The sequence below is a fragment of the Quercus robur genome, chromosome 2, assembly GCF_932294415.1.
Source record: "Quercus robur chromosome 2, dhQueRobu3.1, whole genome shotgun sequence".
Classification (NCBI taxonomy): domain Eukaryota; kingdom Viridiplantae; phylum Streptophyta; class Magnoliopsida; order Fagales; family Fagaceae; genus Quercus; species Quercus robur.
In genome coordinates, this window is record NC_065535.1 from 3,304,746 (window position 1) to 3,321,982 (window position 17,237).

Below are 17,237 nucleotides of genomic sequence, written 5' to 3' on the forward strand. Positions count from 1 at the left end.
TATTTTTTTGGGTTGATATCGGGAAATTTCTAATGTTGAGGATACATGGGGGAAAGAAAAATATATACATTTACTATTTACACTTCTCTTTTTAATTTTTTATTTTTTAAAATAGATAACGTTTATATTTTAAAATAGATAACGTTTATTCAAGACTATATGATTTTATTATAATAATATCTTGATGTGAAAAATGTAAAAAAAAAAAAAAAAAAAAAAATTAAATAGATAGCGTTCAAATATTTTTATCTTTTACTTTTATTTTTATCATAAACTAAGTCAATAAAATTTTAAACAACTGGAAGTCTTTTAGTAAAATGATAGACTACTATGCAAAAATGATGCTGTGGGGCCCAACAATATGTGGGCTAGGCCCATTTGTTCATGGGAGGCTTTAAGGCCCAATCCGAAGAAGATGTTAGTCCAAGCTCATTAGTGTAAAGCACACATGGGCCCAAAGAGGCAGCCGAGGACGGTGCAGCCCTCGGTTTGGTCCAAAACTCCATCAGGAAAAGGGGCAAAAGCGGCATAGGGACAATTTTAAAAGAAAATCTGAAATATCTAGGAAAGGCTGACCTTACTGTCTTTCCCAGACTGATCTTTGCACCTAACAGAGCCGTGTTCTTTGGCTTTATCAGCCACTCCCAACGACTTAGGTCTGGGACAGATGGGACAAGTATCAGTCTTGGAAAGGTCGACCCTACACGTGGACGAAGGAAATTGAACGCATGCTAGTATAAAAGAAAAAATATGTAACCTAAACAGAAGCCTCGAGTCCCACAGGGAGAGGGAGGGGTTCCAAAGGTGAATACACCTGAACCATGTATGAACAGCTTAACAAAACCACTGCCGGATGAACATGACTTAGCCTTTAGATCCCACTCTCTACAAATGATATTGTATGGGCCCATTCACGTCCTGACCCAACTACAATTTCGGTTCGTTCTGGACCGTGACCCTACAATTGGCGCCGTCTGTGGGAAGGCTTGCGCGTTAGCTCCAGCGGTGGTGAAGTTGAGCTTCTGTCGAACAAGGGACTACGAGGGTGCCTTTATCACCGGCGACACATTGTTGCTATTCCAACATAAGCTCCCACTAGGGGCTACGTTCCACGGTGTCAATAACATGGGCACGTCTAGGGGCTTCAAACATCAGGCCAGCTTCCCCCACCTTATTCGAGGAGCTAAACCTTCGGAAGATAAGCAAATAAAGAAGAATACAAGTTTTGGACAGAACCAAGGCCTTGTATGGTCCGCGAACCCAAGCCTCTGGGGAAACCAATTACTTAAAAAGAGAATACAAGTTTTGGACAGAACCAAGGCCTTGTATGGTCCTCGGACCCAAGCCTCTGGGGAAACCAACTACTTAAAAAGGCAATACAAGTTTTGGACAGAACCAAGGCCTTGTATGGTCCTCGGACCCAAGCCTCTGGGGAAACCAACTACTTAAAAAGAGAATACAAGTTTTGGACAGAACCAAGGCCTTGTATGGTCCTCGGACCCAAGCCTCTGGGGAAACCAACTACTTAAAAAGAGAATACAAGTTTTGGACAGAACCAAGGCCTTGTATGGTCCTCGGACCCAAGCCTCTGGGGAAACCAACTACTTAAAAAGGCAATATAAGTTTTAGACAGAACCAAGGCCTTGTATGGTCCTCGGACCCAAGCCTCTGGGGAAACCAACTACTTAAAAAGAGAATACAAGTTTTGGACAGAACTAAGGCCTTGTATGGTCCTCGGACCCAAGCCTCTGGGGAAACCAACTACTTCAAACGACAATACAAGTTTTGGACAGAACCAAGGCCTTGTATGGTCCTCGGACCCAAGCCTCTGGGGAAACCAACTACTTTAAAAGAGAATACAAGTTTTGGACAGAACCAAGGCCTTGTATGGTCCTCAGACCCAAGCCTCTGGGGAAACCAACTACTTAAAAAGAGAATACAAGTTTTGGACAGAACCAAGGCCTTGTATGGTCCTCGGACCCAAGCCTCTGGGGAAACCAACTACTTAAAAAGGCAATACAAGTTTTGGACAGAACCAAGGCCTTGTATGGTCCTCGGACCCAAACCTCTGGGGAAACCAACTACTTCAAACGACAATACAAGTTTTGGACAGAATCAAGGTCTTGTATGGTCCTCGGACCCAAGCCTCTGGGGAAACCAACTACTTAAAAAGAGAATACAAGTTTTGGACAGAACCAAGACCTTGTATGGTCCTCGGACCCAAGCCTCTGGGGAAACCAACTACTTCAAACGACAATACAAGTTTTGGACAGAACCAAGGCCTTGTATGGTCCTCGGACCCAAGCCTCTGGGGAAACCAACTACTTAAAAAGAGAATACAAGTTTTGAACAGAACCAAGGCCTTGTATGGTCCTCGGACCCAAGCCTCTGGGGAAACCAACTACTTAAAAAGGCAATACAAGTTTTAGACAGAACCAAGGCCTTGTATGGTCTTCGGACCCAAGCCTCTGGGGAAACCAACTACTTAAAAAGAGAATACAAGTTTTGGACAGAACCAAGGCCTTGGATGGTCCTCGAACCCAAGCCTCTGGGGAAACCAACTACTTCAAACGACAATACAAGTTTTGGACAGAACCAAAGCCTTGTATGGGAACCAAGGCCTTGTATGGTCCTCGGACCCAAGCCTCTGGGAAAACCAACTACTTAAAAAGGCAATACAAGTTTTGGACAGAACCAAGGCCTTGTATGGTCCTCGGACCCAAGCCTCTGGGGAAACCAACTACTTCAAACGACAATACAAGTTTTGGACAGAACCAAGGCCTTGTATGGTTCTCGGACCCAAGCCTCTGGGGAAACCAACTACTTAAAAAGAGAATACAAGTTTTGGACAGAACCAAGGCCTTGTATGGTCCTCGGACCCAAGCCTCTGGGGAAACCAACTACTTCAAACGACAATACAAGTTTTGAACAGAACCAAGGCCTTGTATGGTCCTCGGACCCAAGCCTCTGGGGAAACCAACTACTTAAAAAGAGAATACAAGTTTTGGACAGAACCAAGGCCTTGTATGGTCCTCGGACCCAAGCCTCTAGGGAAACCAACTACTTAAAAAGAGAATACAAGTTTTGGACAGAACCAAGGCCTTGTATGGTCCTCGGACCCAAGCCTCTGAGGAAACCAACTACTTAAAAAGGCAATACAAGTTTTGGACAGAACCAAGGCCTTGTATGGTCCTCGGACCCAAGCCTCTGGGAAAACCAACTACTTAAAAAGAGAATACAAGTTTTGGACAGAACCAAGGCCTTGTATGGTCCTCGGACCCAAGCCTCTGGGGAAACCAACTACTTAAAAAAAGAATACAAGTTTTGGACAGAACCAAGGCCTTGTATGGTCCTCGAACCCAAGCCTCTGGGGAAACCAACTACTTCAAACGACAATACAAGTTTTGGACAGAACCAAGGCCTTGTATCCTCTGGGGAAACCAACTACTTAAAAAGGCAATACAAGTTTTGGACAGAACTAAGGCCTTGTATGGTCCTCGGACCCAAGCCTCTGGGGAAACCAACTACTTCAAACGACAATACAAGTTTTGGACAGAACCAAGGCCTTGTATGGTCCTCGGACCCAAACCTCTGGGGAAACCAACTACTTAAAAAGAGAATACAAGTTTTGGACAGAACCAAGGCCTTGTATGGTCCTCGGACCCAAGCCTCTGGGGAAACCAACTACTTAAAAAGAGAATACAAGTTTTGGACAGAACCAAGGCCTTGTATGGTCCTCGGACCCAAGCCTCTGAGGAAACCAACTACTTAAAAAGGCAATACAAGTTTTGGACAGAACCAAGGCCTTGTATGGTCCTCGGACCCAAGCCTCTGGGGAAACCAACTACTTAAAAAGAGAATACAAGTTTTGGACAGAACCAAGGCCTTGTATGGTCCTCGGACCCAAGCCTCTGGGGAAACCAACTACTTAAAAAGAGAATACAAGTTTTGGACAGAACCAAGGCCTTGTATGGTCCTCGAACCCAAGCCTCTGGGGAAACCAACTACTTCAAACGACAATACAAGTTTTGGACAGAACCAAGGCCTTGTATCCTCTGGGGAAACCAACTACTTAAAAAGGCAATACAAGTTTTGGACAGAACTAAGGCCTTGTATGGTCCTCGGACCCAAGCCTCTGGGGAAACCAACTACTTCAAACGACAATACAAGTTTTGGACAGAACCAAGGCCTTGTATGGTCCTCGGACCCAAGCCTCTGGGGAAACCAACTACTTAAAAAGAGAATACAAGTTTTGGACAGAACCAAGGCCTTGTATGGTCCTCGGACCCAAGCCTCTGGGGAAACCAACTACTTCAAACGACAATACAAGTTTTGAACAGAACCAAGGCCTTGTATGGTCCTCGGACCCAAGCCTCTGGGGAAACCAACTACTTAAAAAGAGAATACAAGTTTTGGACAGAACCAAGGCCTTGTATGGTCCTCGGACCCAAGCCTCTGGGGAAACCAACTACTTAAAAAGGCAATACAAGTTTTGGACAGAACCAAGGCCTTGTATGGTCCTCGGACCCAAGCCTCTGGGGAAACCAACTACTTAAAAAGAGAATACAAGTTTTGGACAGAACCAAGGCCTTGTATGGTCCTCGGACCCAAGCCTCTGGGGAAACCAACTACTTAAAAAGAGAATACAAGTTTTGGACAGAACTAAGACCTTGTATGATCCTCGGACTCAAGCCTCTGGGGAAACCAACTACTTAAAAAGAGAATAAAAGTTTTGGACAGAACCAAGACCTTGTATGGTCCTCGGACCCAAGCCTCTGGGGAAACCAACTACTTAAAAAGAGAATACAAGTTTTGGACAGAACCAAGGCCTTGTATGGTCCTCGGACCCAAGCCTCTGGGGAAACCAACTACTTAAAAAGAGAATACAAGTTTTGGACAGAACCAAGGCCTTGTATGGTCCTCGGACCCAAGCCTCTGGGGAAACCAACTACTTAAAACGACAATACAAGTTTTGGACAGAACCAAGGCCTTGTATGGTCCTCGGACCCAAGCCTCTGGGGAAACCAACTACTTAAAAAGAGGATACAAGTTTTGGACAGAACCAAGGCCTTGTATGGTCCTCGGACCCATGCCTCTGGGGAAACCAACTACTTATAAGAAAAAACTGTGTTACATGGATTTCCTAGTTTGCCCTCGGATCCTCAAAGCTAAAGGGACCAGTATAGAATGGAGTAACGTGTTTCCAAAAGCATAACCGGAGTCATGCAATGCTCGGTCGCTCCCTCGGATGAATTATTTAGAATTTGTCGTCCTCGGACAATATTCCCGCGCTTATTACAGAACGTTCAACCGTCATCTCGGTTAGTTTCCTAAGTTTAACTTACTATGAGTCATTATTATGCCTGATAGTGTCGGTAGATTAGAATTAGTTGGATTGTGTTTCAAGAGTTCTTACTTTAAATACCGCCGAGGATGAACACACACATAGAACACACCCACTCACAAAGTAGTGTTATCAAAGGAACAGCATTCAAAACAAGTAAAGAAGTCTCCATTTTTTACTAAAGCAAAGAAACAGTACAGCGTACAATGAAAAGCTAGAATCAGTTTGTGTCAAAGCTCACTACATAACCAAAAAGAAAGGAAGATACAAGAGAATAAAGTAAAGCCGAGGAAGTAGATCAGAGGAGAGGTTGGCTACAGTTCCAAGATCTTGTTCTTCCTTAATGCTTTCACTTGCCCACAACTCAAACAGCAAAAGAGACCCAACTTGAGCCTGACACCGCTGAAGGAAAGGTGCAGAGAGTTGGAAGTTGAGGGGCTTTCTCTAAATATTCGCCTGCCACAAGGCAGAGGCGATGATGGCGGAGAATCTTTCTTCTGACACACCAAAGTTCTGGTATGAACAGAACCTGCTTCGGATTTTGACTAAAAGAGGGAGAGACATCCTTTCCCCTCTGTTGAAATGGAGTACTCTCTTGAACTTATACTTCCTGTGCCCATACCTCACCATTTTTAGTCTCATAAGTGCACTGCGCTTCCGTGGCGGAGAGATTTCCTTCTTCCCAACCCTCGCCTCAGACATATTGTGCTAAGGGAAGGCAGCACTGAGTATAGGAGCTGAGATTTGGGAGAAAACTAAAGAATAGGTGCGAGGATGAAGTAATTTTCTCTCCTATTTATTTAAAGAGATAAAGAGGTGGCATTTAATTCACGCAGCGTCCCAAGGAACGCTACAGACAAGATGGCGTAGGCTCAATCTCCAACGCCACCTGCAACCAGGGAATTAAAGGAGTCTCTGGAAGGTGCACCTCGAAGATTGGGACATCAAAAAGTACTACGTAACCAAAAACTACATAAATACCCTTTAAGTTGTGGGCCAAGTGAGTTCGTGGCCCAGGCCTGTTCTGCACGGGGGCCCAGGGGCAATGGCCCACACCGAGAAATAACTGTTGCCGAGGACAACTTCCTGCTCGGCACCTCGTGAAATACCTGAGGAAAGGGAGAAACTGAACTCAAAGAGCCTTGGACAGAACCTAGGCCTCGTATGGTCCTCGGACCCAAGCCTATGGGGAAACCAAGTACTGAGAAAACCTAAGTTTCGGACAGAACCTAGGGTTTGCATGATCCTCGGACTCAAGCCCATGGGGAAACCAAGTAATGAGAAAAAGTCTAAGTTTAGGACAGAACCCAGGTATTACGAGGTCCTCGGACCCAGGCCTTTTGGGAAACCGACTATTCGAATGAGGAAGGTTCTCGGCTCAAATACTGTAATAGGTTAAAGCCAGTGTGTTTAAAAGATGGCGAAACGGCCCAACTTCCATTAACCTAAGGAAACTGTCCATTTGGCAAGTGAAATGTCCTCGGATAGTTATTTCCTACACCGTATCAAGCACTTAGTCCTCATCTTGGCTAATTTTAAGGTGAGTTTCGTTCCTCACTGGTCGGCTTTGCTATGTTAAATAATCTTATTAAAGTCATGGTGACACCTTTTTATTAGCAAACATTTTAGCCCTAGTTATCATTGATTCAAATACTATGTTACGGTGCCGAGCAGCGTTGGTAAACTTGTAAAAGCATAAAAACATAACATGCGAAATAAATGAATATCAACTTTTATTAATATGGAAAATTGTTACAACGTACAAAGAAGGGCTTAAACAAGCCTATACAAAAAATGAATTGCCAAAGCAACACTAGCATCTGCAATACAGATAAGTAAATAGTCAGCTGCCTTTTAAACTCGCCTTCAAAGCTTTTCCAATCTCTGCCTCAGTACTGCTCGTATCAGGAGAAGAACCTTTTTAGAAAAAGATAAAGGAGAAGGAAGAAGAATTGGAACACATGGAAGCACTTCAGCAAGCTCTGGTCACCGAAGAGTGCAAAGGAAGAAGAAGATGGAGGACATGAGCAGAAGATGGAGGAGATGAATGAGGAAGATGGAGGACATGAGCAAGAGAAGGAGGAGAAGAAGAGGGAAGAAATGAAAAAAAGGAGAAAGGAGCAAAAGAGAGAGAATGAAAAGCCCCAGGAGGGAGCTGGTGGTGAAAAGAAGAAGAAAGAAAAGTAAAGGGTGGCACCAGTGAACAAAGAGAGGAAGAAGCAGGGGCATTTAGTCCCTGCCCCCGTCCTGACTCCTAGCACACCGATACCACCTTAGATACGCTCATGAAAGAGCGGGTGGTGATAATGTTGTGTGTCCTCGGCTCGGTCACGTCGAAGGTGCGACGTGACGAGTTCCTGCTTCGGATTTTGGCTGAAAGATAGGCGAGACAAATCTTGAGTCTCCGCCATCCTTGCCCCGATCGAGCCATCTCGAACTTAGTCAGAACAAGGTATTTTTGGGGGGGAGAAGGTTTCTTCATCACCTATGACTGTGGTGAACGTATTACGAGTCGAGGTATAATCAGAGGGTAAGTATAAATTCTGGGGGGAATCTGAGGACTTCAGTTTTCTGGGGGATTAAGGGATTCACTTATGAAAGAAACAACTCATGTCCACCCTCTTTATATAAGGGACGAAAAGGATATCATTAAATGTGTTCAGAGCTTCAAGGAAATCTGCCAGCGAGAATACGCCTGTTCCGCTCCCCCACGTCATCAGCATCCATTGAATTTGAGAGGTCTCGTGAAAGGAAAACATTAAAGACCTACTTCGGGTAACCAAACGGACAGAACGTATCAAGGCTAAATCAAGGATGATATCTCGTAGGTTGGAGCGTTTCCTGGGTATTTGGAGAATTGCCAACGCCAGGGAAGGGTCGAATTAAATGAGCAGTAATGAAGACTCGGAGTTACCAAAACCCCCCTTTCCAACCAAGAGGTCGGACAGCAGGGTTTTGAGGGGCTATTGTGGGGCCCAACAATATGTGGGCTAGGCCCATTTGTTCATGGGAGGCTTTAAGGCCCAATCCGAAGAAGATGTTAGTCCAAGCTCATTAGTGTAAAGCACACATGGGCCCAAAGAGGCAGCCGAGGACGGTGCAGCCCTCGGTTTGGTCCAAAGCTCCATCAGGAAAAGGGGCAAAAGCGGCATAGGGACAATCTTAAAAGAAAATCTGAAATATCTAGGAAAGGCTGACCTTACTGTCTTTCCCAAACTGATCTTTGCACCTAACAGAGCCGTGTTCTTTGGCTTTATCAGCCACTCCCAACGACTTAGGTCTGGGACAGATGGGACAAGTATTAGTCTTGGAAAGGTCGACCCTACACGTGGACGAAGGAAATTGAACGCATGCTAGTATAAAAGAAAAAATATGTAACCTAAACAGGGGCCTCGAGTCCCACAGGGAGAGGGAGGGGTTCCAAAGGTGAATACACCTGAACCATGTATGAACAGCTTAACAAAACCACTGTCGGGTGAACATGACTTAGCCTTTAGATCCCACTCTCTACAAATGATATTGTATGGGCGCATTCACATCCTGACCCAACTACAATTTCGGTTCGTTCTGGACTGTGACCCTACAGATGCAATCTACCATGATAACCTTTAATTTCTCGATAGGAGAAGAGAATGAAATTAAAAGAATAATAGAATTTTTCTCCAAAAAAAAAAAAAGAATAATAGAATATTCATTCTATTATTTTGTTTGGATGTGAGAGAATATTTATTTCTCTTTTTTTTTTTTCCCCTTAAATCCTCAAATTTTCGTTTCCCTTAAGATTGGGAGGTATAGAAGGAAATAGAATTGAGTTTAATGAAATTTTCATTAAAACTCTCAAAATGCTTCAATACATTCAACTCTTTATATTAAAATAATGATATATTAGTGTTGTTGTCATAAAATGATTTCATTTCGTTCCATTTATATTACTCTTAGTGTGCGTTTGGGAAGCGCGTTTGCATTTCCCAAACGCACATTTTGCGTTTTCTGTTCTCATTTTTTTTTTTTTTTTTTTTTTGCACGCGTTTGAGAGACCAACATGGCTACTGTTCATGAACAGTAACCACAAAGTTTGACTTTTTCCACTTTTCAGCACAAATTTTACTGTTTACGGAGCCACAAATTTCATTTTTCAGCCACTTTTTCATTAAAAATGGGTCCCACGGTACTATTCACACATTTAAAAATTATTTTGCTACAGTGTTTTTCAGTTTTCAATTGTATCCAAATGGACCCTTAATCTTAAACAAAATTACTTAGGCGATGTTTGGTAACTATTTTTTTTCTTTAGTTTTCTGTTTTCAAAATTAATTTTCTATTTTCTAAGGCAAAATAATTTTCTGTTGGAGTTGTTTTTGTTTTTCAGTTTTCCCGCCTAAGAAAACACGCTAATGAACCAGCGCACTGGTTCGACCCACAAGAGTGATAAAAAGTTTTTCCCACGCCTTTTTTTTTTTTTTTTTTTTTTTCACTCAATATTTTAGCACCTAACTCTGATAACCCTTTATCTTGCTCTGCGTCTCCACTGCCTCCCGATAACCCTTTATCTTGCTCTGCGTCTCCACTGCCTCCCTCTTGCTCACAGAGAAAAGAGAACAACACTCAAAGGTACGGGTCTTTTCTTTTCCTTTTTTCTTTGTTCATGGATTATTCCGAAATTGCTAGAAGTTTGCTATGTATTTTGCGTGGAATCTGGGTTTATTCAGAATGGGTCATTAGATTCTTCTACTCCTTTTCTATTCATCATCTCAATCTCCTTTTCTTTTTTGTGTGTGCGTGATTTAGCAGGTCTGTGCGATCTCAGATTTGGGGAAGTATTGACCCAATCACTCAAAGGTACGGGTCATTTCTTATCCTTTTTTCTTTGTTCATGGATTATTCCGAAATTGCTAGAAGTTTGCTATGTATTTTGCGTTGAATCTGGGTTTATTCAGAATGGGTATTTTCTGTGTGTGTTTGGTTTGGGATTTTGGGGTTTTGGGTTTGCTTTGGCCGTGTTGGTATGCTTGTGGGTTCTATGGTGTTGGGTTTGTGTGTGTCTTGCATTCCTGTGCTCTGTTTAATATGCTCTGTTTAATCAAAAACTGTCCAATATATATATATGTATAAATTCCAAATTGAAGGCTTGAGAAAGTCCTTGATCCCATGGAGTTTATTCAAGTGCGAGGGAAACAATGAGAAACAGTCCACGATGATATAATCTAATGTTAATTCATATATAATCTATGGTGTTGGGTTTGTGTGTCTTGCATTCCTGTGCTCTGTTTAATCATAAACTGTCCAATATATATATGTATAAATTCCAAATTGAAGGCTTGAGAAAGTCCTTGATCCCATGGAGTTTATTCAGTATGGGAATTACATTTGCAATGAGATTTGCGATATGGGAAAGAAGAGGAGCGTTTCACCGTCTAAAACAGTAAAACCTAAACCCCCAAATTTATTATTTCTCCCTTCTTTTAGATCTGAATTTGATATGAGAAGCCCCCTGTAATGAAGCTCAAGTGGTTTGTCTCCACTCTCCACTAATACTATTACCAGAAGGTCCACTGCAAGTAAAGTGTTTTCTTTGACAAGATGCATCCTCGTGGTCGTGGTCGTGGGCTAGTTGAGAATGAAGAACAGGACGAGAACAAGAAGGTAGTCGAGGAACAAGAACAAGAACAAGAAGAGGGAAGTGAAACTGAAACTGAAACTGAAACTGGGTTTATGGATTTGGACCCAGATACGCTTCACAACGTGTTGAAGCGCGTGGATGTATATACCTTAGGACGAGCGGCGTGCGTGAACAAGATGTGGCGCAAGACGGTTTTGGACGACCGGCTCCTCTCTCGGATCTTTAAAAGAATCTTTGGCGTGCCTCTTCACCCTTTCAGGAAACAAGAAGAGGGAAGAGAAACTGGGTTTGGGGATTTGAAGAAGGAGACTCTAGTCAACGTGTTGAAGCGCGTGGATGTGGTTACCTTGGGACGAGCGGCGTCTGTGAACAAGCGGTGGCTCAAGGCGGCTTGGGACGACCGGATCTGGGAGCCGATGGTTGAAAGGATCTGGGTTAGCACTGGCTGTCGTTCGTACTCCTATAGACTCAGAAATCCGAATCGCGTGTTACCCTTCCGTCTGCTCCTCAGCAATAAACAAATCTCGGATTACGTAACCGCCCCATCGGATTTTTATTCGATCGACTTCTCGAAGAAGATAGGACCCTGGAAAGTGAATATATAACATCCGTGGTGTAAAGTAGACTGGTTGAAGAAATGGTTAAAGCATTTCAATCAAATTCCTCCTTCTTCATCGGTGAACTTTTTAGGATGACTTTATGAGTTTTTCTACTTTCAATCCCACTCCTTGGAAGACAAAATCTCTTTTCATTCCCCAAACACTTTAATTGACTGTCACAAACACTTTAATTGATTTTCATGTTAGATTGCCCGTAGCCTTGATCAGTAATAGTATATATGAATAATGTAGCTGATAAAAGTAGTCTGATCGTGCAAATCCAATAGCATTTCTGTTAGTTGAATACTTATCATTCTTTATGCTCACAATTAGAAGGTCCACATAGATAGTCCCAAAACGGAACACTTAATATGCAGATTTTCTAGTACTTGTAGATTGAGCATACAGAAATAAGAATACTTGAAGAAGTAACCGTGTCTGTAATTGTATTAGAAAACAATTGTAGCGTATGCTTACATGTGATCTTGCTTTCGTGTGTGGGCACTCATTCTTTCTGGCCCTTAATTACAGTTTCCAATTTTTCGTGCCAAGAGCCTTTTAATTTAGTGGAATTGCCTGGTCTCCTTTATGAGGAGAGCCAGGGTTTGAATCTCCCCCCCCCCCCCCCTGTAACATTGAATTATCAACCCAAAAAAAAGAAGAAAGGAAATCCATTTTGGTTGGCCTTATACCTTGCCATTCATATGCTTGTATGTGATCGTGCTTGTGGTGTCATGCCATTGCAATATGTGGCATATATTTATTCCTCTTAATTGGGTGAGGCTTCACTAGCGTCACTCATTCTTTTCACTATGATCAGCATGATTCCTGCATCACAACATTGTTGAAATATGGCAGTGAGAGACTTACTAAAAAGAAAGAAATCTTGCAATGATAGGTTTCAGGACCATTTTATGGGGTATTTTAACCAAAGTACCAGAAGCAATTGTATTGAAGGTTATATTATGCTTTTGGAACTCTTATATTTCTGATGATGCTCCTTACAAATTGAAGAATCTTTTCCTTTGTGTTTCTACATCACTCATTTATAGGGCTGCAATGTTCATTTCTGTGTAGATGATTCTAGGACAGACATGAGTGTTTTCTGGTTAGTGGATGTACATCCTGATGCACCAGTTGCAGCAGTGCTTTGTGTTTTATACATAGGTGACACTTGAGCAGGCGACACACTTCCTGTTTGGGGTTCGGATCAATTGTTGTTGTGACAGAATGTGGTCTGTTATGGGGCAAGATGTGACTTTAAGCTTCTGTGTTTACACCTTGAATTAATTATTTTGTGCTTTCATGAAGTTGATGTTGTTTTGTAGATACCGTGTGGTTCAATCTGCTTTAGGTGAATGTCATCACAATTCTAAGTTCTCTAATTGATGATGTTATTTCTCTCTGTCTCTCTCTCTTTTGGATGATTGGACTATAACTCTCTTTGGATGCTCTTCACAATGGATGAAATCTATCTCTGTGCTAAATTCTTTTTGCCTAAGTACCACCTTAATTTTCACCAAGCCAAAATACAATCTTAACTGGCATCTTGGCAAATCCTGTGATCTGTATGTTTCGCCGATTGAGGTTCTGGGTAAATGTACCTAACCTCAACACATACATACACTGATACACATGTGCAGGAGCATGTAGGCACGTCATACATACACACATTTATGTAGATGCTTCTGAAAGTCCTTTTTTAATTTGAAAGTCCTTGAGGATTGTCAGTTCTTTCATGCTAGAAATAAAGCTATCTTTCTTTGATCTTAAGATTCTTAACATAAATTTTGCTTGCCGAGAGCTTGTAGTTCAACCAATTGGCATTTCCTGATATTTCCAATGAAAACATCCAAGCGAAGGCCACATGGCTTGGTAGAAGTGGATTTTATTGTTTGTGATTGCTTTTTGTCAAACCCATTTTTTAGCTATGAACTGGGAGGATGCTAGCAATGCTACCTACTGCAATATTATTACACATTATTCTAATTCTTTGGGCCAGCTCAGTATCAAATTGTTTTGAATATACGTAAGTTGATCGCTAATTTGTTTGCTGTGCTTTTTTATTTTAGCGAATAGTCTAATGTTTTTGTTAAGGAGAAAGATACTGAAGGGCGTTGGATATGCAGAAAATTATGTTTGAATGTACTTTTTTGACTAGCAGACAATATTCACATGACAATCGACGTACTTTCAGTGTACTTGTTTTTATAGTGGTTTTAAAAAAAGTTTGATGAAATGACAAGTTGTCACACATTTTTTCATATATCCATCGCAACTTGTCATCTCAGCTAACTTTGAATCATATCTGTGATAATGATGATCAATTCTCTAGGAACGCCAAACTCAGACATCTGGCATGGGGAACCAACCAATCGTGAATAATTTTGAGAGTGGCTGAGCTCTCTTTTATGCAAAAATCGTTTTTTGACTGGCGCAGTATATGTAGGCACACTAGGGACATGAGTTTTAGAGTTTGTGGTAGAGCTCAGAATCCCAAGTTATGAACAACCGCTTTCATGCGGATTGAGATCACGGTGTGCAATTACTCAAATCTCAACCATTCATTGAATCTAATGCTTCAGAAATTGACACATTATTTAAGCCACGTCAACAATCCGTGTGCTCCATTAACTTCACTTTCTCATTTCAAGATTCAACTATTCACACTCTTTTCTCAAATTTTCAAAATTTCAGTTTCTCCCTCCCTCTTCCATTCCACCAAACCTATTTGGGACACCCATGGCGGCAGCTAGCAGCCATCGAATCCCATGCCGCCACCACCTCCGGTGGTTCATTCTGGTGTGGCTTCTCCTCTCTTGAAATGCCTCTCTCTATTTTCTTGTTCTCCTAAGCCCAGCCGTGGCCGAGCTTCTCCTTGCAGCCATCGTCTCCAAGTTGCTGCCATCACATCAATCCAGCCAACAGTCTCCCTCGCCGGATCTGTCAATTCGGTATTTTTTTTTTTTTGTGTGTTTATCTTGCATTTTTTGTTTTATTTTTGGGATGGTATCACCATTCACCCGTGAATCGTTTTCCTTTAATTAAGGTTACCTTGAACTATTTGTTGGAATAATATTTCTACGCATGATTAAGAGTGATAAAAGTTGAAGTTAAATAAAGTTGGTATGAGTAAAATACACGAAGCTGAAATTAAATAATGGTTACAATTATATATCTACTTCTAGTGTAACTATTGTAATTACTTGCTGAGAGTGAAGTCAATGTGATTTTGCTATTTTTTGGGTGGGCATTGAAGGTGTTTGATGAAATGCTTTGTAGAGTTTTAGTTTATTTCTTTGTATTCAGTCTTTTTTTTTTCTTCTTCTTTTTTGTGGATTTTCATGTTAGTTTGGTGCTAAGATTGTGATTATAATTGAATTTATGTTAGTATCGTATCTTTGAAAACTTGAACTTCTCTTCTTGGTTATTCTCTATGGATTTTTTTTCCTTTCTTTGATTTCTTTGCCAAAGCTTATCCCTTTGTTTCATTTATAGCACTAACGATAATCCCTTTCTTAGTTTCTTTCATTGAAACATACTATGCTTTCTTAGCTTAATGATAATTTCTTAGTTTGAAGTTTGTCACAATGTATTAGTTCTCTCTTATTCCATTTTTTTGTCATTATTGTGGTTTGAGTTTGGTAGTAGTTGTTTATTATCTTTTCTTTTAATGTTGATTTTGGAAATGCACAGAAGATGCCTGTGAAAATATCTGTTAGAGAAACTCTGAAGTTTTCTCCCTCTTTTCTTGATTTCTTTTTCAAAGATTTCCCCATTCTCTTTTGGTCCTTGCTAAAAAATAATTTCTTGTGTAATGGTTTGATTTTTTTTTTCTTTCCTTGATTTCTTGTTTTTGTCCAGTTGGTGCTCCCTGTTGTTTTTTTCCATCACAGAAGCTTTAAACAGTTTGAGCATGCTGTGAATTTAATTGGCTTGTTTTGAAATAAATTTTTTTGCCAAAATATTGTCACTTGCATTTGCCACTAAATACCTTGGATCTGTTTTTAGATTCTTTCAATGCAACCTTTATTGGAGCCTAATGCACATCAATTGGTGAATATCTCATCTTTGCTTCTCCTTAATGCAAAATGCATTTGTTATTGTCTAATTGCCACATTAAAATTGGGCTATGCACCTATTATATTACGACATTGATTACAACGAAATTAAATGCATCTCATGAACATTCGGACTATATGATTTGTTTTGTATTTCACTTTTAATTTTGGTCCCTTAGTTGAGTTCTTAAGATGGAAGCTCCTAAGCTAAACCCTCAACAAACTTACATAATTAAGTAATGATAATGATCTTATGGCTTTACTTGTGCTTGCTATTAATTGGAAATTTTGATATATGTTTATCATTGAAATCACTCTTTGTTCTTTTGTCAGGTTGAATGGCATGATTATAGGTATGATATTCTTTTGATCATTGAGAGCAAGAAAAGGCACGTGTTGGAGGGATTAGTGTTGAAGTTTAGATTGTTTTGTGTTAGTGAAGACCACATGTTCTCACACTTGTATAAGTTCTACCATTATGAAGAAGTATTGTAGAAATATATATTTTTTGAATACATGTAGACCTTACAAATTTTGTGAATGCAAAATTTAGGTTTTTTTTTGGTGAAATAAATCATTGCCGATGAATATATATATATAGGTAGGGGTGAGCAGAAAGTCACCGGCATCGATCCAACCGACCGGCGCCAATCGTCCCGCACCGCCATTGCAACCGACCGACGAAGCCGATGCCGGCGATCGGAGCGCGAAGGGAATCCCGATGCCGGTGCGGTGCGGTCACCAGAGCTGGAAATCTGAAACCGATACATGCCGAACCGAACCGATACCTGTATGTATATCGTTCTTCACTTCTCGGCTTCTCCAGTTTTTCTGATCTGAGTTCTCTGTTCTTCTCCCAAGTTTAGTCTGTTTAGTTTAGTTTAGATGGTAGATACTACGGCGTCGTTCAAACACAGGTTCTCATTTTAATTTTTTTTTTAATAAAACGTTGTCGTATCGTATGATCTAAGTGTTATTAAAATAAATAAAAAACAAAACAAAACGGTGCCGTTTTGGTTTAGGTTTTCAGATTCTGCCCAGTATAAATTAATTCTTTTGTGTCCATCCTTTAACTCTTTCTCTTGTTCTCGCCTCTCACCTGAGTCTGAAGATGGGACTGTTCGTTTATGGCATTCTACCACTTATAGGTAATTTTCTTTTCCAGTAAAAGTATGTCTAAAGTTTTATATGCCTCTGAGGTTGGCTTGGCATGAGAGCCTCTTTTGTTGACTCTTTTCCTTTAGAGACTTTTTTCTTGGTGGTAAATCAATAGTTTTTTTTTTTTGCATAATGGCTCCCTTCCTCATAATGACGTATGGTTTTGAATTGAAGTTTGAAACTAGAGTTGATAAAGGTGTTCTTAGATAAGGTATAGGAAACAACTGTTCAAGTATGTTATTTTAGCATTTCATTTCTTTTGAGGCCTATATTTTCCTTACATATCCTTAGCAAATAGTATTCTGTCACAAGGAAGCCACAAGGTGTTGGGGCTTTTCAGATTGTTTATCCATTCTTGAGTTCCTTGTTTCTCATTTTAATATTCTAATATGTCTTCATGTGAACAGATTTTTTGCACAGGTTTTGGATCATTACTGTTTGGGTGAACAGATTTT

At 40.9% G+C, this 17,237-nt stretch overlaps 1 protein-coding gene across 1 annotated transcript; it reads left to right on the forward strand.

Annotated features, from left to right (window-relative positions):
* Positions 1-14,217: 14,217 nt before the first annotated feature.
* LOC126709781 (uncharacterized) lies at positions 14,218-16,186 on the forward strand. The gene is made up of 2 exons (XM_050410123.1): positions 14,218-14,517; positions 15,958-16,186. The coding sequence occupies exons 1-2, from the start codon at positions 14,335-14,337 to the stop codon at positions 16,117-16,119; spliced, it is 345 nt and encodes a 114-aa protein (XP_050266080.1). The 5' UTR covers positions 14,218-14,334; the 3' UTR covers positions 16,120-16,186.
* The last annotated feature ends 1,051 nt before the right edge of the window (positions 16,187-17,237 follow it).

Bases quoted from the DNA above. Each gene is read 5' to 3' on its own strand.
- LOC126709781 (XM_050410123.1), top strand. From the start codon at position 14,335: ATGCCGCCACCACCTCCGGTGGTTCATTCTGGTGTGGCTTCTCCTCTC. The intron at 14,518-15,957 runs GTATTTTTTTTT...TTCTTTTGTCAG, and splicing joins TCGCCGGATCTGTCAATTCG to GTTGAATGGCATGATTATAG.